The 25,709-nt window shown below is 43.9% G+C and overlaps 1 protein-coding gene across 1 annotated transcript; it reads right to left on the bottom strand.

The window, feature by feature from the left end:
* Positions 1-5,100: 5,100 nt before the first annotated feature.
* On the bottom strand, positions 5,101-25,335 carry DIPK1C (divergent protein kinase domain 1C). Its single transcript, XM_063130020.1, has 5 exons — positions 24,843-25,335; positions 24,524-24,771; positions 15,298-15,978; positions 8,050-8,214; positions 5,101-5,343 (listed from the first exon to the last, which is right to left on the bottom strand). Exons 1-5 carry the CDS (start codon positions 25,333-25,335, stop codon positions 5,101-5,103), a joined length of 1,830 nt encoding a protein of 609 aa, XP_062986090.1.
* Between the last annotated feature and the right edge of the window lie 374 nt (positions 25,336-25,709).

The following is a 25,709-nucleotide window of genomic DNA, read 5'->3' as shown; positions in this document are numbered from 1 at the left end:
AAAGGCATTTGCCTATTAAAAAAACAGCTTCTCGTTTCTAAGCCTGAAAGACTCCTTGGCAATAGGGTAAAAAAAGGGGGGGGCAATTCACACGATTGAATTGCCCCCATTCTATGGTTCCTTGAGGCTCACAGGGGAAGCTGGTAGCAATCAGATCAAGACAGGGAGTAGGTAAGAAAAAAGCACCTTGGATAGCTGCTGGGTGGAACAGTCTCCTACTAGAACAGGGGTGTGTGACCCACGGCCCGGGCTTCTTGTGCAGCCCCTGCTGCTCCACAAGCAGCAGCAAAAGAAAAAAAAGGGGTGGGGAAGAGGGTTGCTACTTAATTTTGGAAGTAAAAGTAAATTGCAATGGAGATTAAAAGGATGAATATAACTTGAAGCTAGATTTGTCCATTTGCTGCTGAAATTCTGTGCCAAACCACCAATTTCCTTGCTGTTGCTATGCTACCAGGTTTCCACAGCAGCAGAGGTGCAGTCCCAATGGTGGCCCAAGGGGTGGGAAATGATCCTGGGACCTGCCAAGTTGCCCGTGCCTGTAGTAGAAAAAAATTGGGTATGGATCTAGTTTTGCTGGGGCAGAGATTCTATTCTGGGGTTTAGTTACAACCAGCCAGAAGTCTAAAGAAGCTATCCAAGATGCTTAGCCATATCCCCAAAATGGGTCCAGCATCTTGGTTAGCTTGTTTAGACTCCTGGTTGGTTGTAACTAAATCCCACCATGGAACCTCCTTCCCACCAAAACTGGATTCACCAGCCTTCCCTGAAAATAGGAGGATGCTCTCTCAATAGGGAGCACAGTGCAACTGAAGCCTTATGTAGGTTGTAGTCTAATTACACTACAAGGCCTGTAGTGTAATTAGCTCCGCCTGCTGGAGAAGCTGTCTGCAGGAGCTGATTGGACTCTTAAAGGGCCGTCACCTGATTCTGCAGCCTGAGATTTGTGCAAGACTGGAAAGATGGAGGTTCTGCTGTGGACTCACCCTCCAAGCCAAAGGATGATGGTAAGGTTGTATCCTCTGGCACGGAGGGCCCTGAATAAGGCATTGACAATCCCACCCCCAAGAATAGTGTGTAAGAAGGCATGGTTGACTAGAACAGTGAACAGGACTACAGCATGCTGCAACATTTTGTTGCAGTTCCCACTTGTCTGTCTCTATTCCATATGTGTAAAATGGTCAAATGTTTCCTTCATGCTTAATCCGTATTGTGACATCGGTTGTGATGTGTGGTTTGGCTCAACTCCTTGAGTGAATTTAAAAATGTATCTTATTAAAAGTTTGACATCCACGGACTGCACTTCTGTATTGCCCTAAACTTCCATTTTGTAAAGGAAGCTGATTGAAGATAAAAGATCAATGAAAATGTGGCCAAATTGTAAGAAAGACAAATATATGAGATTGTAAACCATGCTTTCTGCTTACAGGTGCCTTAAGTTATCGTTGCCATGCTTTTTGCTGCATGAGTGAGTTTGTAAATTTCCAAACTTTTGTCCTAATCCAAGAGGGGTTTGATCCTAGAATATTAGTTGGACATATTAATCAAGAGCCAAATTACATGTTATATTAGATCCTTCTTTATTATATTAGATCCTACTTTAAAATAAAATATCCAAATTTCAGGGGTTCAAACAGTATTGGGACAACAACATTGGTTAAGGAGGGGCAGTTATCTTTTTTCCTTCTATTCTGTGGCTCCAATGAAAATGGGGTGATTTTCATCATGAATGTGGCAGGGAGAGAAAGGGTTAAACCCTTCCTCCCTACATGCTCTGGTCCTGATTCCCCTCAGCCCCCACTATTTTGCTTTTAAAACAGCCACATGAAATGCAAAAATGCATGTACATAATGTACAATTTTCACCTGATCCTCAGAATGTTCCAACTCTAACCACAAGTAGTTTTAGGAACTATATATAGCAGCAGCTTTCTTAAGGTTTCCCATGTTCATCTGTCAACAGTGTTAAGTATATCCGAGTCCATTATCAGTGAATTCCAGCCTGTTATTTCAAGTACCAACACATAATTAATTGGCTTTACTGACATGAATTTTCTGAGGAATAGTTTATTAGAATTTCTCTGGGATGTAAGCAAAGGCGGTGGGGATGGAATGAACATAATTCACCTACAGTGCAGTCCTATTCATGTCTACTCAGAAGTAAGTCGCATTGAGTTCAATGGGACTTACAGGTAAGTGAATATAGGACTGCAACCTCAAAAAAAATGGTTTGTGGAGCTCTGACCCACACCCATGTCAAGATGTAGTTCAGCTTAAAGCTTCAGGGAACAGAATAAATTTGCCACATGTAGTTTCATTTCTTAAGCCTTGTCAAGAATAGATGAGCTCAAGAAAAATCAAAGATTGATCCAAAGTCTCTTAACCTTCTGTTTTGCTATATAGGATATCTGTTTACGTAGCAATCCTATGCACAGTTATTGGCATGTAAGCTTTATTGGACATAGTGGGATTCACTTCTGAATGAATATGCTTAAGATTGCTCTTTTATTGTGCCCTTGGGTCAGATTTAAACAGCAATCAGCACACAGGTTTTGCTCTTCTCCACAAATTCCATAGTTAGTTTAGGCAGAGCATGCAAGATGCAGCATTGGCAACAGCACTCTGAATGTTGGAATTAGGGCAGTATCCATCTGTGTCATTCGGTTAGCATAGATGATGTGCTAGCAGGAAGTAGGTTCCAAACTATGCGCAAAATGAGTATCCAACTAAAGTTACTTTTGCACAAGCTTGGTTGTGCAACCTGTTCTGCATTATACTTATGCAACCTGTTGTGCAAGCATAATGGGCAACCACTTGTACAATGGAAAGATTCAGTGGAGCTCCACTAGCATTATTTGCGTTTGTGGAATGACACAAATGCAATGTCATGAAAGGCTTCCTTCCCAGGGACCTGCAGGACAATCTACATTGTAATGTTCAATGTTTTGTTTTGTTATTTAATTGTGAACGCAACCAACTGGTGCACCTATCTCCAGAGCAAGTGAAAGCCTGAGGTGGCCCAGGCACTGGACAATGACACGAACTTCCCCTTAGTGTTATCTTGGCAGAGGTTTATTAGTGGCAGTCTGTGGAGTCAGGTGATTTCAGGGCCAGCCCTACCAATATTCAGATTGAGGCAGTGGCCTTGAGCAGCATTATTATTATTATTTATTTATATAGCACCATCAATGTACATGGTGCTGTACAGAGTAAAACAGTAAATAGCAAGACTCTGCCGCATAGGCTTACAATCTAATAAAATCAGATACTGGGAGGTGGCAGCAAGGTGTTGGAGGGGAGATCTGTCTGCCACATGGCCTGCCCTGCACCACCTAAACTAGATTGCTGCCCTCTGATGCAGTGGAGGACACTGTCCCGTCACCAATGTTGAAGAAAGATTCAACTGTGAGTTTAGCTGGCTTTTGTACATGGGGTGGAATGAGGGCGCCATCTTGTTCTTTGCCTCAGGCAGCAAAATATCTTGGGCCAGCCCTAGGTTATTTCTCCTCAGCCTCTGTCCCGGGAAAAATCTCCCAGAAACAGTAGATGAGGCACCATCCAAGGCCCAGGGGCTAGTCTGCAACTCATCTTCACAACATAACTTTAAATCCCACAACTGAAGCAGGACCCTCAGTAGCTGTGACTTCTCCCCTGCAGCCTCCATCCTTCTGTTCTTTTCTCCATCCCCTTGTCCTCCTGCTTCAGGTGAGCTACACAGCAGGAGGAAGGTGGATAAAAAAGGACTGCCAAAACACAGCTTCTCAGTCCATTGCTAGACGAGGCGTTAGTGCGGTGTGAGGCCTGGTCTCTCTCCTGTGCATCCAGATGACGCACAGGGGATTCCGGGGTCAGACTGGGCTAACGCCTCCCTTAAGCCGGGATAAGCGGAAAGTCTAGCAGGGTCTGTGGCTTTTCCTGGCTGCTCGCTTACTCGCGAGTAGCCGGGAGAAGCCACGGACTGGGCACAGCGCTCATAGGAGCGCTGTGCCCATCGGGCTTGGGGGGGATCTCAGGGGGGGAGATAGGGGCCAGGGGAAAGGCCGGACCCGGCAGGAGAGAGGGGGGAAGAAGGATGGAGGACAGGGTACGGACATGGCGGATGGGGGAAGAAGGATGGGGGACAGGGCACGGACATGGGGGATGGGGGAAGAAGGACGGGGGATGGGGCATCGGGGAGGGGGGGAAGAAGGACGGGGGACAGGGCATTGGGGAGGGGGGGAGGACGGGTGAGCGAGCGGTCAGGGGGCGTCATCAGGCGTTGGGGGGGAAATCAGGGGCAGGGGGAGCAGGGACCCTATATTTATTTTAAAAAACACTTACCTTCTCCGGCAGTGCGCTCCTGCACACATGGCCCTTTAATGGTAAACAAAAATGGCGGACGCGACAGGGCTTCCCCTTACCCCGTCGCATCTTACATGTGGAAAAGGGCGACGGCGCATGCTAGCTGTAGCGCGCCATTGCCCCGACTCCCTGCCGGATTATCCAGTAGGTCTAGCAAGGCCCTCAGTGTCCCACTTCATCAGGGACACTCCGGGTTGTAAACCAGCAATAAATAGCCTAAATTTGTTTTGTTTTTTTACTCAAATATTTATGGCCAACTGGCAGAGACAGTAACATGTGCAACCTTCTTTTAGAGCTCTCCTTTATTCAAATATATATTCACCTTCTTGCTAACAAAGATCTTAGTTAGTCTGCACAATCATCATTGAATAAAACATTCACTGTGCCCATCCCATCCCTAATCCCTTATTTTAAAACTAGAATTAATTTGCTAAATAGTTCTATTTTAAAATCTCCAAAGCACATTTGAAATGTAAATGTTTTCCACCCTTGGGTCACACATCAGGCTGGACGGCTGCTGCTGCTTTTTGGATAAACAATATAATGCAAAATAACAGTGTGTGGGGGGAAACAGCATGTGTTCAGGAACTAAGCATAAACAGAGTCTCAGAAAAACAATTTCACATTTCAGGGAGTACTCATAATATACACACTACATCTTCAATCATGTTTTTTAAAAGCAGAGTAAAAAGCCAATACAAAGAAATTAATTCTTTTGAACAGAAGGTTAAAAAAATGAAGGTTATTCTTCACTGAATACAAATCACTGGTGTATTCGATGAGCAGAGCGACCAGATTTCTGAAGTTCCTTTTGGCTGGCTCGGAGCAAGTGGTATAACTCGGAAAGAGAATCTGAAGAACTACTCTGGAGATGAGTAATATCCTTGGTCCCTGATTCTGCACATTCCTGTACCGCCTTCTGTAACTGAAGCTGCAGGGGAAAGGAGAGGGCAGATCCTCTGAGGTTTAAGGAGAACCAGGGCTGGAATATTTTAGCACAGATGACCTGTGGAAAGGAAGAGAAATCACAACTTCAAACACTTTTTTTTTTTTACCTAAGTGGGTGACCTATGAGCTATTAGGACAGAAGAAATGAACACAATCTAGTTGACGAAAGTGACAGCAAAGCACGCACATGATCTTCGAGGTCAGTTCAATGGTCCATCTATTCAGCAGTGGCCAGGCCACATGACATGGTGACAACGTCTGTCCTGTCGATCACCAGCAAATTTGTCCTACTTAGAGAAACATTGGTTCCAATCCAGTTATCTGTTCTGGATGCAGGAAGTTCCAACATATTCATGAATCACCCACATCAGGACCAAATTTAAGTGGATAGAGCTGATTTACACACACACACACACACACACACACACACACACACACACTACTTCAGGCACACAGATTGGCTTCTCCCATCTAAATGAATGGAAGTACTGCAGCTCTGTTGCACATCATACTTTGGAAGAGGGTGAATATCTCTTTAAAGGAGGCTATATTTCAAATGTTCTGGACTACAACTCCCATCAGACCTAGTCAGCATAGCCAGTGGTTAGCAATAATGAGAGTTATAGGCCAAAACATTTGGATGGCCACAAGTTGCCCACCCCCGCTCTATGCTTTTCTAGCTTCTGGCTACCAACAAACCTTTCCACTATGCATTTTACCCTATAATGATATGACAGCCATCTCAGCAAGACACCTCTTTATTTGAGGGCAAAACCAAGAGGAGCCTATTCTAACAATGTAATGGGGATCGGTGGCAATAATACTAGTAGGATGTTTTTGAACCTTATAGCGGGACACTATAAATTATTTTGAAAAGCCAACATACTTGATTCATTCTCATCCAAACAACCAGGTATGAAAGGTTGTCACCCTCAGGACATGGGAGGGGGGAGCAATCAAGTCACTACACGGATACAGTAATGTGGGGCGGCTGCATTGCCCAGGCAACAGAAGTCAGGCTTGCTTTTATGAAAAAGGCAAGTTTCATGAGGCTTCAGGGCAGGTGTAAGGTGCATACATACAATTCTATCAGGTCATCACACAGAGCAAGGCTTTGCAGGCCTCCTTAAAGCCTCAGGTGACTGTGGTCCTTTGCTGGGACAGCAGCTCTTTATGAGAGAATATTCCAACCAGCACTTCCTACAATACACTATCAAAGGGCCTGACGTGACTCTTCCAGACTCTTTGCCTTGCCTGAAAAGACCCAGAACAATCAGTGAGCACTGTGTTACAACCACTTCCCCTGGCCCTCACACCTAATCAGGACAAAAGGGAGACCAGTGAGAAAACAAGAACTGGGTGACTAGAATGCCCTCTCCAAGCCAAAGCCGGCATCACTAGGTTGCCCCTGCTGTCACACCCCTGATCATGCACATCCCAAGCAAATTTACACTTGGATTCTCTTTCTTGCACACAGACCAGAAACACATACTAAGTTGATATATAGTTTTGAGACAATGGTTATGGAAGAGCACTTCTACCTAAACCCAGCACTGAGGATCACAACTGCTGCACTAAAGGTTACTGGAGTGGATCTTTTCATCAGCCCATGGAGGAGGCCCTCCCAGTTTGTTACTTGAAGCAAACAAGTCAGGGGACCCACTTACTGTGATGCAGGAAAACACCTCCACCTACAGAAGAAAAATGCAACAGCCACAAACACTGGAGTAGTATGCATTGGCTCTAAGGACTGTGGCAATGAAGGACTCTGACAACATGTGCAACAGGGAATATGAAGTGTAAGAGCCAGTTTGCTATTACTACAAATAGTATGCAGAGCTGGAGGTTGAAGGGCATTTTTTCACTAGTTCATGTACATTGCTTGATTTCTCAACACTTCTCACAGCTGGGCTAGATGGTACATCTACCATGGGAATGCCACCAAAAACAGCATTCCCACGGCAAGAGAACTTCAGTAAATGGGCAGTTTAAAAAGATAAGTAAATAAATAATAAGTTCTTCTCCCTCTTTGCCACAGCATGTAGGAGGAGTTGCCAAGTGATGTCATGTCATCACATTGTGAGTTTTCCTGCCGTCTGTACAATGACTGGATCAATTGGGGAAGGTGGCAAAGCAATGATGCCGCATGATGCGTTGAGTATTGCTAGATCTTACAGCAGGGAGCAGAACTCATCATGGGGGTGCCATTTTGGGTAGTATCTGGCATTAAATGAAAATTGTCTCAATGGGGTCAGTTGTCTTCAGTGAAAAGAATTTTTTTCAGTGATGTGGGGACGAGCCAAGTAGAGCACAGGCTTTGCATGCAGAAGGTCCTGGGTTCAATCCCCAGCATCTTTAGGTAGGGCTGGGAAACACCCTTATCTGAAACCTTGGAGAGCTGCTGCCAGCCAGTGTAGTCAATATTGAACTAGATGGATCAATGCTCTGACTCAGTATAAGGCAGCCTCCTATGTCCTGGCATGGTATAAAATCCTGCCTGTGGTGATTAGATCTGAAAGAACTTGTTCATACATGGGAGTTACCACTTGAGGCTGCAGTCATCAAGGGCATGTGTGGACAATCCTTTAGGGACCTTCGGCTATTGGGCGGTATAAAAATGCAATAAATAATAATAATAATAATAATAATAATAATAATAATAATAATAATGGGATTTTTTTTAAAAAAAAATCTGCACTGTAACGGGTAATCTAAAGTAGAGCCTTGCATCCAATAATAGATAAATAAGCCTGTCACCACTCACTTGGAGGTTGTTATTGGCTCTCTCTGCTCCACATTTTCTGCTCCTCAGGTCACACTTTGAAAAGCAATCAAAAAAATTACAGTCTTCATCTCCTGTGCAGTTCTGTTCAAGGATGTCTCTCATTTTAGGTTCAAAAAACGCCATATCTACGTCAATAGCGACGACCTGCAACCAAAGCAATGCATTCAAGGTGACATACTTGGAGGCGAATCACAGTGCAAATAATCACTTCTCTGTTCTCAGTGTTTCCGAGACTGCTGATCCAAGCATTCCAAGATAAATGCAAGAGAAAATTAGAAATTACAAGTGGAAAGACTTTTGCTGATGTGCTCTGCAACTCCAGGGTTGATTTTTGTGTGAAAGAAAAGAATAGGATCTTGTGGGAGATGGTGGGGGAAATGCCAGCCAAGGAGTAATAATTAATTCAAGTCTCCATAACAAGAAAAGTTGCTTCCTGTGAGGATGTAAATTCTGTTTCTTTGATTTCAACCAGCCTCAACTTTAAGCATTTCTCCTAAACTAAGGGTATAACAGGAGCTGTCCAACAGGAAGCTGATCCTTACTATAGTGATACAGCACGAGCTTTGCATGTAGCATATCTCAGGTTCAGTTTCTGGCATCTCCAGTTAAAAGGAGCAGGTAGCTGGAGATGTGAAAGATCCCCTCCCTCCACGAGACCTAGGACCATCGCTGCTAGTCAAAGTACAGAGGGCTGGCGTCGTGTTTCTCAAAACCTCCCGCCTTCTTTGGAAACAATAACAAGGCCTGCTAAGTAATCCACAAAGCTTTATTCAAGCAATAAACATCTCTTCCCACCTGAAGAGAGTCTAATCTCTAGGAACTTTCTCCTAGGCAAAACTATGCAAACTAAGTGAGACAATTGTCCTTTCAAGAAGAGTGGAAGGCCCTTTCCCAAGACGTGTTAACTTCAGAGAGACTAGTTCTATTGCAGCTTCTGACAGGACGCCAGCTGGGCTGACTTTCTCTCGCCTTCCTTTCGCTCTGCCTGTTTTAGTCTGCGGCGTACTCTAGGATCGGCTAACCTGTCCATGCTCTCTCCTTTGGAAGAATGTTGGCTTCCCACTGACTGTGTATTATTTGCCCTTGACGAGATAAGCTCTGGAGAGAGTTCACTCCCAGCTGGTGAAGAGCCCATGAGAGCTTTCTCCCCGACTGGTACAGGCTGACCTGTTTCTGGCGCCGACTCCTCTACTTCAGAATCTGATTCTGATTGATCACCTGAAACACCTTCTTCCAACCCAGGGGGAGCAGAGCTAGACATGACAGCTGGATTGACAATAATCTGACCTGGCATAAGGCAGATTCCTATGTTTCTATGACCAATGCACCTACGCACCGACTCCACCAAGCTGTCCCCTTGTAGCTACTTATAAAAATGTTAGTGGACACTGTCTCCCAAGCTACATATACACAAAATTCTACCCTTCAAATTGATTAAACTGCAATATTATCCACACTCCAGTGGTGACAATGCTCAGAACTGCTCCCACAAACATGTAAATAAATGCGGTGTGTGCGTGCGTGCGTGCGTGCGTGCGTGCGTGTTTTATCTTGTTTTATAAGAACACCCTTGGCCACAACAGGGTAGCTGAAGTGTACCTCATTCATGCTCTGTTTCATGCTTTACTTCAGTTTCTCCCCTCCTTCACACTGGGTAATACACAATTGGTTTAGGAGTGAAACAGGGCAAACATCAGGTGATCCCAGCAACTGCACATTGAAGTGTTTATTTCTGCATAAGCGGAGGAGAGGTTGGAAATGTCCATATTCCACCAGTGCATCTGCTGGTGTTATCTGCCACAACAGGAGCACATGAACATATTTGATATTCCACTAGCGTAGCAGGGTTTCTACCTAACCCCATAGCCTATAGAATTCCCTAAGAGAACTTTGGGGAGGAATTGCTGCTGCTGCTGCTGCTCCTAATGATATTTGCTTGCCAAATGCATGTTCGTTTCGTGGGTGATGATGTCAACTGTGAATTGTAGTCCCTAAGCTGTCAATACAACACTCTTTTGCAAATGCTCTTTTCACTTGAAAATAACAACATCAAAGGGAGCAGGAAAATAAAAGACAGCTTACAAACCACAGCCATCTGAATGACAAGGTGAAAGTCCTGAATCTGAAATGGCCCTCTCATTTCTCACTCAGACCAAGAGCAGCTTATTGCTCCAAGCCTTTTTTTCTTTTGGAAAGCCTTCTTGGAAAGCTTTAGAAGACTGACACACCCTAGGGCCTTTTGCAAGTTCATGCAAGCCATATCAGAAACACAGCTAGTTTTTAATATATTCTGGAGTACTCCTGTAACTTCTTAGAGTTTCTATATTGTTAAGAAGCTCCATTGGAAAGTGCTTCCAGCTATTCGTTTTCAGTTGGTTTGGTTTTTGTTTGCTAGGATGTCCAACACTGGGCTAGAACTAAACTGTGGCCCAAATTTTATGATTTGAACATGAGATGACCAAGCTGTAACCAAGGAGCCTTATGTAGATTCCCCATGTCCATGCAAAAAACAAAGACATATTGAATTAAAAGAATAAGAGCCTGTTGTCTGTTTGTATCATATGCTGGCCGTTTCATTAGCTCCTACTAGCAAAATTGGCAGGTTGATCAAACATGGGGCTATCTCAGGGGGCAGCAGTGTATGAAAAAGAAGTCAACAAAATGAAACAAAAAAGCACAATTAACATGCAACAAAAATGGTTATCAGGAGCTTGGTATTCATATCAGTATGAGCATCCAAAAATCAGAACTTTCCTCCTTATATTTGCCTTCCAACCACACATTTTAATATAAACGGTGTGGCGATGGCACTTGTCAGAATGAATTACTTAAAGTGACTGGTTTCTTTCCCGCTGTATCCTTTGCAATTTGTGGCAGCACTATCAAACTTAACTACATGTTACGTTAATTGCCTAGCATAGAGCTGACTGCTCTCTTGCTTTTGTTATTTGAGTGCCCTGATTTGGATCGAAACCAGCATGCATTGAGAGGGGATGATTAAAAGTTCCACCTCCCTCATCTAGGGGTTAACAAAATTTCGAAAAGTCTCTATTGGCTAAATGGAGTCTCCCCCTCCTAGTGTGTACTGGTCCTGATCCGAACTGGGCCTGTATGCACTTACTCTCAAGTAAGGAAGCAAGATAGATGTCAGCAACATGCTACATAATCAACATAATGTGTACTTCGACACTCCATGGTATGTATTTTACACCAGGCTCCAGTTTTCTAGTAAAAAACAAAGATTCCACAAGCCTCTACCATATGTCGTGGAACAGACGTATAACCCTAGTCACAACAGACTTGGAAGGAAGAGCCCCTTTTTACTCTTTTTGATTTTGAATAAGTAATATTTGAGTTTCAGTCTTACCTCTCTCCCTGCCCCTTCTTAGGACTAACTTCCTGTACATTTACCTGTGCGCCTGGCAGGCCAAGTTATCAGCATTTAGATTCCTAACTCTACCACTATCAGGCCCTCGAGTGTCTCTCTAACCTTTTGCACCTTCCAATTTCCTTGTTAGAAAGTAGCCTGTCTTCCCTCATCCTCCCAAAATACTAGGAAGCCATTCTATCTCCACCCTCCTACCCTTTCCCCACCACCAGACTAGCTCCTCCATACAATTAACCTCACAGTTTCTCTGGTCCTATGCAACTGCTGCCCATGCACATAACATTTTTTATTTTGGGAATAAACTGCTTGTTTGAGAACTCTAAGCTTGGGGCTGCGGGTGTTTCCATGTTTGTTCCTTATTTGGGCATCCCAGTTGTTGCTGTGGTGCACTGTGATTTTCAGCTGAAGACTCTTAGCGCATGTTGCTCAGATACATGAACATTGATGGTGCTATATAAATAAATAAATAATAATAATAATGACTAGACACGTTGACGGAAATCTGAAAAGTCCTGTCATTTCTGTCTAAAGTAAAAAGTGCACAAGCATCCCAGAATCAGAATCACTGACTCCTAGCCCCTCCCAGCACTTGTTACTTTCTCCTGAAATTCATATCTAAAAGCCTTGTATTTCTAAGGTCAACTGCATTATTGCCCAGACAAGAAGATCCCTGATTAGGACACTTTGGAAGGGCCAGAGCATACTCGGGACTTTCCATTCACCCTTGGGGTGCTTATCAGGAACAAAATGTAGCACTTGTACTGGTCATCACTGCAGTAAAGGACAATATTGTTTATGTAAGAATGGTTTCGTTAATGGAAACATTTATGGGACTTGTGATCAGTCAGGAGAGGGAGGAGGGAAAGTACGATTTCATCAGAGCAACTTTGAAAGTATAAAAGTATGCTGTGTGTGGATGATGGGCAGGGAGTTCAGCCTTTGACTTGCTGGAGGTGAGCTTTCTCCTACATGTGTAGTTCTGAATAAAAGCCTTTGAATCTGGACCTGCCTGGACTCCGTTCCCTTCCCTATTGGATCGGGGAATTTCCCTAACAACCTGAAGAGGAGGACATGTAGTAACAGTACTGCAGAGGCAGTTCTGTCAGCACCCTGCAACTCTGGGGCACAGCTAACAGTACCCTGTGGCTGCAACTGCCAATGTCTTCTGGCAGGCGCCTTCAAATGTATAAGCTTTCCAGCCTGATGCTTTTGGGTGCCAGGTGAAGCCCTTCTTATTTTCAGCACTTTAGTCTCTCGGTTTCTGTTGTTTTAAATCTGCTATGGTATTTTAAACCTTTGTACCGCTGCTAGGTTTTATCTTGGTTTTTTACTTTTATTTTATATGGTAGTTTTAAACTTTTAAACTTTTATATCAGATCTTATGTTGAATGTTATGGTTTTAATGGTTGTGAACCACCCAGAGGGCTGTGGGCAGTAAAGTAATGTAATAAATAAATAAATGGTGATTTGTAGTGATCATGACTAAACATATGGTAAGCAAAGCTGAGCCAGAAAAATTCTGTTCTCCTTCACTCAATAATTCAAACATTCTGGTGCTTTATTTTGCTGCTTCCCACCCATTCCCTAGGTTCTAATTAGGCACCTGAATAAATATCGAAATAAATGGGAGAGGAAGGGGAAATATTCCTATACCTTTAAGTCACTATGTGCTTAACCTTTGCCCAACACTTCCAAGCGTGAAGTTCTATGAACTTACTTAATAAAAACTGGCTCTATTGGCAGCTGTGTTAATTAACACATTCAACTTTCAGTCTACAGGAAGAAATTAATTTGCTCCAAGTTAAACAGAAAGCATGATTTGAAGACCCTTCTATTATGGTGACCATATGAAAAGGAGGACAGGGCTCCTGTATCTTTAACAGTTGCACAGAAAAGGGAATTTCAGCAGGTGTTATTTGTATATATGGAGAACCTGGGGAAATTTCCTCTTCATCACAACAGTTAAAGCTGCAGGTGCCCTGCCCTCTTTTAAATCTGGTTACTCTAGTATAGCTCCTGCAGCTTTAACTGTGGTGATGAAGAGGGAATTTCACCAGGTTCTCCATATACACAAATGACACCTGCTGAAATTCCCTTTTCAATGCAACTGTTAAAGATACAGGAGCCCTGTCCTCCTTTTCCTATGGTCACCCTACTTCTATAGAAGACTCAGCCCTTACAAAAAACCCAGCTGAGGTCAGTATTTAATTGGGTTTCTATTCCACCTTTCCTCAAAGGCTCGTGGTATGTTAAAACAAGAACAAAACTTGTCAAAACTTACTCAGTTTCTAGAACACATCCTCCTACTACTGTCTTGAAATCCAATAGAATTAGCATCCCTACTTCTGCCTGCAGATCAGCTCAAAGCCAGCCTACATACTTATGGCTTCACTACACTTCTAGAAGATGCTCAAGGCTAGGATATGTGTCTCCAAGAACTCTGCAACTATGAAGTAGCTGTAAGCTAGCAGCAGTATTCCCTCCATTTCCAATATTGGGGCTGGAAGTGCCATTGCGATTCTAGCCAAAATAGTACCACCCACCCATAAGGGAGGTCTCATAAGAGGGGGTCTCAGCAGGCTTGTGGAAACTGCAAGGTTCTCAGAAGTCTGAATTTTTTTTTTAAAGACAGACAGCAAGAGGATTGAACATGTTCAGTAGCCATGGAATGCCATCTGACTGTTTGGGGAAGGGGACAGAAAAGCAGGTGGAAGGATAATAGAATGGAGTATTGTGGAAGGAGGACTTTGTTGACTGGCTGGAACTGTGAACAGGAGTACTCCACACTGCAACATTTTGTTGCAGATCCCACTTGGCTATTCTAAAAACAAACTCAGTTCTTCTACTGCCAGCCCTTATGTAGTCATAATGGCTGTATCAATGCATAATAGGAGGCAGTCATCTGGATTGGAGGAATCAAAAGGTTTGTAGTATAAAAAAAATCGTGGGGGAGGGGGAGAACATAACAGAGGAGAAATCCCCCAAACAGCCCAATGATGACTGAGCATGTTCATTGGCTGCAGTGCCTTTTTGGGTGGGTGGTGAACAGGAAGGAGTGGGAGTAGAATGGGGTATTCTGGAATAGAGCATGGCTGGAACACTGAACAGGAGCAATCCGCACTGCAATATTTTGTTGCAGATTCCACTTGTTCTATCATTTTTGTTTGATTTGGACATGAAGCTTGCACATTCAGGAAAAGTCTCACTGAGATCATAGTACTACCTAGGAAATAAGATGCACTCTCTCAGAAAGGCGACACCCATATCACTTAAGAAATTATGATGGCAAGTGACTTTAACTGCAACAATAGGTAAGTGGCAGAATCCATCACATTGGGCTTCAAATAACTCAGGCTCCAAGCAGAAACAGCCCACATTTACAAGGACAACCAACATAGGAAGATAGGAAGCTGCCTTATATGAGTTAGACCATGTAGCCCTGTATTGTCAACACTGACTAGCAGTGGCTTTCCAGGGTTTCCCACAGTGGGTTTTTCAACAACACCTATCTCCTCTTGTCAGGGATCAAACCTGGGATATTCTACATGCAAAGCACATGCTCTACTACTGAACTATGGCCCCTCCCCACCTGGAACACATCTGGAACCCAACTCTGCATCTATGATATCAACAGTGAAGAAAAGAACACCTCTTTTGGTTATAAGTAGAATGCTATCTTTGTTACCAACTTCAGTTATGACAATGCATCATACATTTAGGCTGCAATCCTCTGCCCACTGACCTGGGAATAAGTCCCATTGAACTCCGTGGAGCTTACTTCTGAGCAGACATCTATAGGATTGTACAGGTAGAACATCAAGGATGAGGTCCTAACTTACCGTCAGATCATTTCGGATGGCAAAATTTTCCGGTTTAATGTCACAGAGATGAAGCCGGTGAGAAAAGTCATTGTCAAAATGATTCACCATATCCAGGAAGCTGATTGCAATTTCGGTGACGGCCTTAGCTTTGCTTTTAATCCCAGAGAAGGAGGCACCGACGGCATCTTCCACAGAAAAGAGGGTTTTGTGCCAGGCATGTCCAGCTGTCAAATACTCCACTGCATAGAAATGGCCACAAGAGCCAATGACCCTGAGGACATGTTTACTGAAGTCTTGCAAGACACTAAAGTAAATATATTCTTCTTGTTGGAGTAAGGACCACATACTAGCCAGTTGTGCTTTCCAGTGCGGACCTCTCCTCTTAGTCCACAAAGAACTTCCCATAGTATTATTGGGAAGTTCTAAGCCCAGAACACTCTTGATTTCCAAAGCAACCATCAGAAGCAGTTCTGCCTCTGGAATACCCTGTGATTCCATTTCCTCCAGAAAGCTAAGGTGGTGGTAACTAGAGAATATTTCATTTTTTGATTTCAGGATCACTGGGCGACCTCTCCAGTCAGCTTGGATGACCTTCTTACCTCTGTCATAATAAAGGCAGCGTTTGTATATCAACTTCTGTGCCACGCATAAGTCTTCACAAAGGTCCCCTGTCAAGGCTCCTGTCCTGTAGTCAAGACACTGGAGAAAGATGGAAACAATCAAACAGTTGATAGCCAAAAGCCACACTTTCCAGTCACTTTGAGAGTCAGGGAAAGGAAGAATCACCTCAGCAGCTTTATATTTAAAATATATTTTCCAGTTGTGGCAGACACAAAATATACGCACACACACAGACACACAAGGTGTCAAGTTTGAGATGAATTTTGTCCATGTTTGTCTTTCCTGTAGAACTGTCATAACTGCCCAGCAACTGTTGCTAATTGGCATAGGCTTGGTGTCTTTGGGCCTATGTTCTGCCCACAACAGCCAGTAAATTGTGGTTCAGTGGTTTGGGTCCTGTGCTTTTGCTCTGAATATGGAGTTCTGTGTTCAGATTCCTCTGTGGACCATGCCAAGGTGGTGGTAACTTAAAGGGCCTGTACCTTTAAAATGTTATTTGTTCTCCCTCTGCCACATAGAAAAGGTCACTGGTTTCAGCCTGGTGCATTTGCTACGCACCTATCCACAGAATAAGCCATCCACAGGACAAGCTGAAGCCTGTAGCTTTAACCCAACCCCAGCCCCCCAACACACACATTTTCTTCTGCCACACATAAAACTAGCTAGCAAAAACCATAGGAAAGCACACTATGATGAACCACAGTGATAAATATAATAAGCAGCAGTAAGATGGAATCATTTCCCTGTGTGCTCAAGCAGAACAATGTCATAATGTCACAGAAAGTGCTTTGTAGGAGCAACGGAAATGCATAGGACAGATTCCTGTTAGTTTAACCAGGCCAAATTCACAGCAAAGATTTTACAAGGGGAAAAAAGGGGTAAATGTGAACTATAGTCGGACTCTGTTCATTCTAAGATGTAGCAGCGTCTAATCAGTTGTAATCTATCAAGCTGAAAATATGCAAGATTTCGAAACCTACAACAAGTTTGTACAGCAGAGTTAGAAAGTCTCTTTATTATATGTTCGTAAATCACCTGACATCTGCTGACAAAGGTATAGAAGATATGCATGAGAAATGTATGGATATATTTGTATGGCTTGTGGGTTCTGCCATTCATGACTGAAAAGCCTTTTTAGAAGAAGAAGAAGAAGAAGAAGAAGAAGAAGAAGAAGAAGAAGAAGAAGAGATACTCTGTAGTTGTGTGGTCATTTCAAATGCAAGAAAGGAATAAAACGAATTTCCCCTGCTGGCCTCTTCCTCCACCCATAATTGTTTCCATCCCTCCACTTCTAAGAGTGTAGGCAGTCTGCACAACTGTGTCCATTCATACCTTCCAGAAGTGCAGCTGCAGAGTCTATTCTGGGCAGATCTCCGGAGCAGATGATCACTGATTTGGGCTGGCGTGGAAGATGCAGAAAACTACACAGCCAGACGGTGGCTGGATACCAACTTCCGTCTTCATTTTTCCCCAGCCCCACTTTCCTCCAGCTAACAATTTCCCACACTATATTCAGTCAGGCTCCCTGAGAAATGTTGGACCTAGAAAACAAAAGCCCCGTGGGACCTTCTCATACCTCTCTAGGCTGCTTGCCCATTCTCAGGTCTCTGCCGGCGTACGTTCTATTGACTATGAGGTCTGCATGGGAAAGAGTTGAAAACATTGCAGCAATTCCAATCTGCCCACCTACAGATGATCTATTTTATCTTTTGCCATGTGGATGAGATGCCAAGCCCCAACAACTGTGCCTCTATGCCGGTGTGCCTCCTGGTTGCAAATTGCAAGCATGCCTCCTTGTTGCAAATTCGAGAGCAGCCTTGTGTGCTTCTGAAGCACTTGAGGGACACACACCAAGCGCTGGCTAGTTTGAACTGCCCCCACAGGGGGATTCATATCAATTGCCTTCAGACTATTCCTGGGCCCTTCCATGCTGCAAGCATTTAAGACGATCCAGAAGCACACAGGGAGTTCATGGCTAGTTTCTCCCCCAATAGGAATGTCCTTCATGATAGTCAATAAAACAGATAGCTGTACCTTCAAGAACCCATTGCCACCTCCACATCAGTATCCACTTGTTAACCCTGGCTTTTCCCAACCATTAACTTGTCTAAATATAGTTGTCCTTTTATAATGATGTATTGTTTTATAATTTGCTTTGGGATTGTTAAAGGAGAAGCGGTATGTATAAATTCTTAAACAGAGAAACAAACAAACCATTGGCCATCAATAATGTCATGAGCATTGAGTCTGAATATGCTCTATAACAGTGATGGGGAATGTGGGGCCCTCCAGATGTTGTTGGACTACAACTCCTATTATTTATTTATTATATTTATTTATGCATTTTTATCCCACCATTCAGCCAAAAAAGGCTCTCACGGCAGCTTACAAAAATATTTCTTGACAGTCCCTGCCTACAGACTTACAATCTAAAAAACACGACACAAAAGGAAAGCGGTTTGGTAGGGAGGAGGAGGGGGGAAAGAAAAGAAAATTCAGGCATTACATTCTTAGGCCACAGCTAGACCTAAGGATCATCCCTGGGATCATCCAGGGTTCTCCCCTGCCTGAGCACTGGATCCCCTGTGTGTCACCTAGATGAACAGGTATGACCCCTGGACGATCCAGGGATAAACCTTAGGTCTAGCTATGGCCTTAGTTACAAAGTTCAGCAGTGACAGTTGGTAGCAGGAGGGAGGGAGCTCTCAGCTGGAGCTGGACCCAGGCACGATGGAGATTATCCCTTGCCATTGGCTCTGCTGGCTAGGGCTGGTGGGAGTTGCAGTCAAATAACATCTGGAAGGCCACATATTCCTCACCTCTGCTTTACAGAAAGAGAAAAGGTTTCCATCCAGTGGTGGCCTTGTACTAGTAGAAAGCACTTCCACTCACCCAAGGAACGGCACTCGGTTTTCATTGACATCGCCACACTGTGCAGCCCCGCATAATACTGTTTCAGGGCAAATTTGGGGGACAGCACAGCAGTCTGCAGTGGGTATCGGAATCACCTAAAACTGGTTGCCCCACCTTACATGAGCAGAATTGCTTTCCACTAGCACAAAACTTCCATTGGATACAACCTTAAGTATTTTGTCTTAAACTTCTATCAAGGACTTTTCCAGCTCTGGAATTCTATTCCCTTTTTGTTTTTCTAAATATATATATTTAGAAAATATAATCATAGCTAGCAAATCTGAAATAATAATGTTTCCCAAAGTGTGCAAATTGTGAGACATGGCCTAAAATTATTCCAGGAACAAATTTGCATACTTTACTAGTCTCCAGAGTCATGAAGGTCTCTTAAGGTCATGAAAGCCTGGGGCTAAACCAAAAGGATGTGAACAATGAAATGCACACAATTGTAAAAGCTATGTTACACATGCCTCTGTGTGTAGACACTTAAAAACTGGATTTAAATAGTAACACAGTTTTTGCCTGAAGCCATTCACTGATGCAAGTAGTACAACATGACAGATTTAAGTAAATTTTGGAATATCTATTTTAGAACCAATTGCCAAAGCATTTCATTTCCCGTTGTTATAATGGCTGATAACCCGTTTGCCTTATTTTAATCAACACTTAAATAAGACACTAACAATAGAATGATTTGGGCTGCACTCCTATACCCACTAACTCCTATACCTGAGAGTAAGCCCCATTGAACTCAATGGAGTTTACTTCTGGAAGAATACTTACAGATTGCAGTATAACGTTGCAATCCTATATCCATTTACGTAGGAGTAAATCCCACTGACAAGAATGGGGCTTACTTCTGAGTAAACATGCGCTGTAACAGTTACAAAAGTCAAATATGTTATTAACAACTGCAACCCTCTCAAATAAATCATATAAAATTCATAGCATTTAAGCTACTTTACTGCTTTGTGGATTAGACTACAAATAAATTGCATTATTTTGCTACAGAGTAATCAGAAACCACTTAAAATTAGTCTGTTTGGATGTTAGACAATTTAGGTGTTTTGAAGTAAATAGTAGTAAACTCAAGTGCAGTATTCTGACCTTTGTGGTTTATGGATAAGGCTGCACATAACTGGTCTGCTTCTGGAATCTGACTTCGGACGCAAGCCAAAGGGAACAATGCAAATGTGGTTCTCAGAGTTACGTCAGATACCTCCGAAATATTTTGGAGCGCCAGCATAGCTCTGGAGGAAATGGAAAATATTCCGTATCTCAGAGGTATCCAAGCTTCACAGCTGCCTGTCAGAAGAAAAGAATTCAGTCTTCTTGCTCTTTCCAAGAAGTCGGCAAGGCTGCTGCAGATAATTTGTCTTCGTTTACTATGCAGAACAGGGAAATTTATAGTCATCAATAGCTTGCTACCATAATAGATTATTTAATTTCCTTTAAGGTTTTTTCCTGTTTAACAAAAGTCATTTAAAAATAAAAGAATTTAGCTTGTTCTTTAACCCTTCTATCCCCTTTGCAAACTAATAAATGGTTCCTTTCAGTGTTATTGTGAAACACACACATCCAGTATTTGGTTTTAAATATGTTCACAAGTCACAGTTCTAACCAAAAAGCAGTTCACCTTATCATCCAAGTATTCCAGCTTAATTTGTATGCTGAGAAGGCGATCTATGCCTTTTGACGTAAAGGACATTTTATGTGTGGTAGTGCATTCCCAGCAAGATATTACTAATATTAGGTTGAGAAGAAAACATTACACAGCCAAAAGCATGGGAAACGTTGAAATAACATTTCTGCTTTATAAATATGTATGGCACAGGTTATATCATGATATAATATCACAGACAATGTGGAGCAAATCTTTCTTCAGCTAACCTAAAATAGTAAATCTTTTATCACAGCAAAGAGATGGATATGGACCACAGATATTCTAGCTGACCAGCCTAGCATCTACTTCCACTGTTGTCTTTAAACTCTGCTTCTTTTCTGTTTGCTTTTAGTATCAGTTAGACTCAGCAATTGAACACTCTGTCTTATTTAATTGTCAGTAACTGGTGCCTAGAAGGTGTAAAAGGCAGCCATAGTAGTAAATGCTTTGCAAGCAGCAGATCATTTTCCTTAATCAGCAGCCTGGCTTCTTTCCTCCCACCAACCCCAATCACCACCACAAAGCACAGGCAAAACTCCATCAGCATGGACCACTCGCCTCCGTGTGACTTTCATGCCAACACATTCACAAATCTCCTATTCATGGCATCAAGTATTCAGTGGCTCCCATTCATCTCTACTCAAAAGGCTGGTCCTTTACCATCTATGGGTCACAATTTAGCATTGGTGGAAATGAAATCCATGGCACACGGGAGGAAAAGGATTATTATTATTATTATTATTATTTATTTATTTATTTATATAGCACCATCAATGTACATGGTGCTGTACAGCGTAAAACAGTAAATAGCAAGACCCTGCCGCATAGGCTTACATTCTACTAAAATCATAGTAAAGCAATAAGGAGGGGAAGGGAATGCAAACAGGCACAGGGTAGGGTAAAAACTAACAGTATAAAGTCCGAGCAACATCAAGTTTTAAAAGCTTTAGGAAAAAGAAAAGTTTTTAGCTGAGCTTTAAAAGTTGTGATTGAGCTTGTAGATCTCAAATGTTCTGGAAGAGCGTTCCAGGCGTAAGGGGCATCACATGGCATGGCACAAAATGGTGATCGCACGTTGCAGTGCCATTTACGATTTTAGGATTGGGGTATCCTGTTTTTGTTTGTGTTTTACTCTACAGCACTGCAACCCCATAGTAGAACAGAGTGGAAACCAGTTTCATTTTTTCAAGGCAATGCATTCTGCTCTCCAGTTGTTTTGAAAAAAAGAAGCAGTGAATATGGGTTCAGGTATTCCCTGCAACAAGGATATCTTCCAAGCAATGGGGTAACCTCCAACAACTGCAAAGGGATAGGACATCACTGTGAACAACAAGGACTAGGCTGCCCTATAACAGACGTCTCAGAGTGAATTAAGGGAAGGACTATTGTGCTACTAGCAATGCATGGGACTGGTTAAGTGCATCAATGAAAAAGAACCCCACATGTACGATCCCAAGAACCTGTTTTAAAACGGACGAAGAGATACACGCCTCTCTTAGGAAGCTTTTTCTAAATTTGGGTGCCACACCTGAAAGGCCCTTTTATTTTGTCCTTATCAAATCCACTTCCTTTGGCATCAAGGAGGGCCTCAGAAAATGAGTGCAGATCTTGGGCAGCTTCAAATGAGAGGGGACAATTCCTGAGAAACGATGGTCCCAGGCTGCTTAGGACAGGAGTACACAACCTTTTTCAGCCATGAGGGCCGCATCTGGTGTTGGATGGGGGGCCGTGGGGGGATTTTTTACAACACCCCCATGCACGCACATATCTCAGCGCTCAAGGATAAGGGAGGTTTGAACTTCCCCACCCTGCCTCCTGAAATCTAGGGATTACTGCAGGTTGGGGAAGGATCTCCACCACCAGCAGGGAGACTGGACAAGCCTCTCTCATTAGTTATACCAGAACTGAAAGTTCCTCTCTGCCGCAACCTCTGCTCTCCTATTAATCAAACCAATAATTAGGTTCCCCCCCTCCCTTTTTCTTTTCTCTTTTCTTTCCTACTTTGTATTATCCCCCCACCTAAAATTGTATTAATTAATTTTATATAACCGCTGTTTAGACATTAATTGTTAGGGGACTGATCACTTTTTGGTTACAATTAAAATAAATTTTAAAAAAAGATCAAACCAATAATGACAGCTTGCTCCTGCACTTGCTTACTCAAAAGGTAGTCCTACTACATTCCCTGAGACTTACACCCAAGTAAGTATGCACAGAATTGCAGCCACTGAAGTTTAGCTGGACTTGCTCCTACAAGAACCTACTTAGCACAGGATTGTATCATAAGGCTACAAACTGCAACCCTATGCACATTTACGTAGCAGGAAGCCCCGAATAAACACATGGGGGATTTCTTTGTGTGTAGAACTTCCACAGAACCAGGATGTTACTTTGATTCTGAAAATGAAACTTTAGTCAAACTTCAGCTCAATCTTTTCTGCTGGGTGACTCCCAGGACTCCCAAATGCTTCCAGACAGAGTGCCTGTGGCGCTAAAAGTCAAAAGGCATTGTGCAGCTATTCCATCTTCTGTTCCTTAATGGATTAAGAAAAAATAAAAGGAAGAAGGTGTAGAAAAACATGGAAGGGAACAACAAATTGAAGGCAATGTCATCAAGACACGCACCCCACAACATTCCGTGAACGAAGCAATTGCACAATGAAAGCCTTGTCTGCCAGCACCATTCCTGTGGTGGTGGTGTCATTAGTGTTTCAGTTGAGGAACCAGGAGTCTGAGGTTTAAATCCTCCCTCAGCTTGGCCTACCACACAGGTTTGTTGTGAGGATAAAGGGGAGGGGGATGGAAAACCATGAAAGCTGCTTTAAGGAAAAGCAAGAGAGAAAAATGTAACAAATAAATAAATAAACAAACTCTACAGCACATCAGAAAACCCAAGCATCAGGAAGAGATCAAGGAGGGAAAATTTATCCCTAACATCTTGGATCCCATGTGATCCTCCTTTGCTGCTGCCAGGTGTCCTCTTTTACAAAGAACAGTCCTCTATTTGAAGGCATCCTCTATTTGAAGGGCTGTTTAGTCCAAGTCTAATTGAAAAATAAAGAGCCATCAGAAGAGCTGGACCTTGAACCTGGACAGCAAACTAAACAGGCAACCACATGGTGTTCCACAACAGGGTAAGATCCACTGCACTTCCACTTAACTTATAACAACTATTTCAAAATTTGCATCTCAATGCCACATGCTAATGGTATGCAAATAGGCATCCTCTTTGGGGCGATCCGGACGTGGCCACCCTACAGTGCCCATGCTCAGTCCGCTAGCCCAGTTGGCCCTGGGATCCACTGAGGGGAGAGATCCGCTGACCTAGCCACCCCCCACCCCTACACCAGGTTTTTTTAAAGCAAATTTCCCTGTCAGACACACATACACCTCACTGCTGCCCCCAGCCAAACACATTACTTCTCTTTCACGACTGGACAGATTATCACCAACACTAGTAGCACCTTAAAATTAAAGAGAGATTTACAGGGCCATATGGATACCCAGGAAAGAAGACAGACTAAGAAAAGTACACCACTGGTTGTCACCTACAGCCCCAAATTGAAACCACTGCAAAGGATCATCAGTGAACTCCAACCCATCTTCAACACAGACACTTTGCTCTCACAAACCTTGGGAGGCAGACCAGTCCTGGCCTACAGACAACCTCCCAGCCTGAAGCGGATGCTAACCAGCAACAGGACACAGGACAGAGACACAGGCAGAGGGACTAGACCATGCCATAGACCCAAGTGCCAACTCTGCCCCCACATCTATTCAGGCAACACTGTCACAGGAACCAACAGCATCAGCCACACCATCAAGGGCTCTTTCACCTGCATCCTTATATAATTTGTGTTACATGCCATCCCTGACTTTGTCTGTTTTTAAGTTCTTAAAAAACACTTATTTTTCACCACTTTTTTCAACTGCACATTATCAGATTTCCAACTGCACATTTCCCCCCAAACTGCACATTTTGTGTCCAAGTGCACACTAAAAAAAACACCTGCCCCACACCACCCCTTCCACTCCAGCGCCACCTACCAGCCTGGCCAGCATCCTGTGGCTCTGCTCGTCCGTGCAGCGCCCAGAGAAGAAGAAGAAGCCGCCGCCGCCGCGCGCTAGAAAGACGAGGAGGAGGAAGGCGCCCCCTACAGCCCAGCAGAGGCAAAACGCTACGGAGCCTCGCCTGCTGCAGCCCAGCCTCGCTCGCAGCAGGCGCTTCAAGCTGGGCATCCCTCGGATGTGCGTCCGCCCCGGCTCCTGCCGCCGCCGCCCGCTGGGATTCCCGCCTTAGCCCGCGTAATAACGGCGTCCAGGAAGGGGAAGAAGAGGACGGCAGCCCCCGGGATCCATCCGCGACGCCGAGCAGCCCCGGGCTGCTCTCGATCCACCCTCGAAGGCTTCCCCGGCGCGGTCAGGTCAGAGCCGGTGGCTTCGGCGTGGCTCGATCCAGCGCCCCGCTTGCCACGTCCAGGCTCCGATGGGCGGCCAAGAGCCGCGGCGGGCGGGGAAGCGCCGCGCTCTTCAGCCCCGGGGCCCCCGGCGCCGAGCAAGGACACGCGCCTGGGCGCGCACTGCCGCGCCTCGGGGCTTTGGGGAGCCCGGCTGCTGCTGCTGCCGCCGGCTCGGTGGGAAGCCACGTAGTTCCGCCTTCTTTTGTCCGCCGCGTCCCTGGGACGGTTCGGATGCAGCTCCCCCGGCAAACTTTCACGTACCCGAAGGACGCCGGAGAGGGAGAGAGATGCTGCTTTCCCTTGTCTACATCTAGATGGCTGATTGACACTTTTAAAGGGACAGTTCCGAAATGCCTGCCTTGGAGTGTGCGACTCGTTCAGCTTAGCAGTTGCTTCCATTTAGTTATTCCCGATGAACTTTAACGCCCCGCTAGGCATCCCGTTATAATTAACAGATAAATGTATAAATTAAAAGTCATAGTTAGGCAGACATGAATATCACTTTTCATCAGACTTGTTGTTATACCCCTTCCTTCTTATCTTTATCTTTCCTGTTTTAGTTTTCTGTATTTATTCACTTCTTCCCTTCATCTCCCTCTCCCCCCCCCTCTCTCTCTCTCTAATATTAGCACATCTTAATTTAGTATTGCAGCAAATCTGCAAACCATACATGGTCAAATGTTCTTTCAAGATAAAGGAAATCAGCAAAGCAAAGTGCAAATTACAGTGCAATCCTATACATGTGTACTCAAATGTAACTCTTATTAAGCTCA

Source organism: Elgaria multicarinata, chromosome 7 (assembly GCF_023053635.1).
Source record: "Elgaria multicarinata webbii isolate HBS135686 ecotype San Diego chromosome 7, rElgMul1.1.pri, whole genome shotgun sequence".
Classification (NCBI taxonomy): domain Eukaryota; kingdom Metazoa; phylum Chordata; class Lepidosauria; order Squamata; family Anguidae; genus Elgaria; species Elgaria multicarinata.
This window is presented reverse-complemented; position numbering and strand designations above follow the sequence as displayed.

Bases quoted from the DNA above. Each gene is read 5' to 3' on its own strand.
- DIPK1C (XM_063130020.1), bottom strand. From the start codon at position 25,335: ATGGAAGCAACTGCTAAGCTGAACGAGTCGCACACTCCAAGGCAGGCA. The intron at 15,979-24,523 runs GTAGGTGGCGCT...ATCTTTCTCCAG, and splicing joins ACAGGATGCTGGCCAGGCTG to TGTCTTGACTACAGGACAGG. The intron at 8,215-15,297 runs GTAAGTTAGGAC...CTTTGGTTGCAG, and splicing joins CCATCCGAAATGATCTGACG to GTCGTCGCTATTGACGTAGA.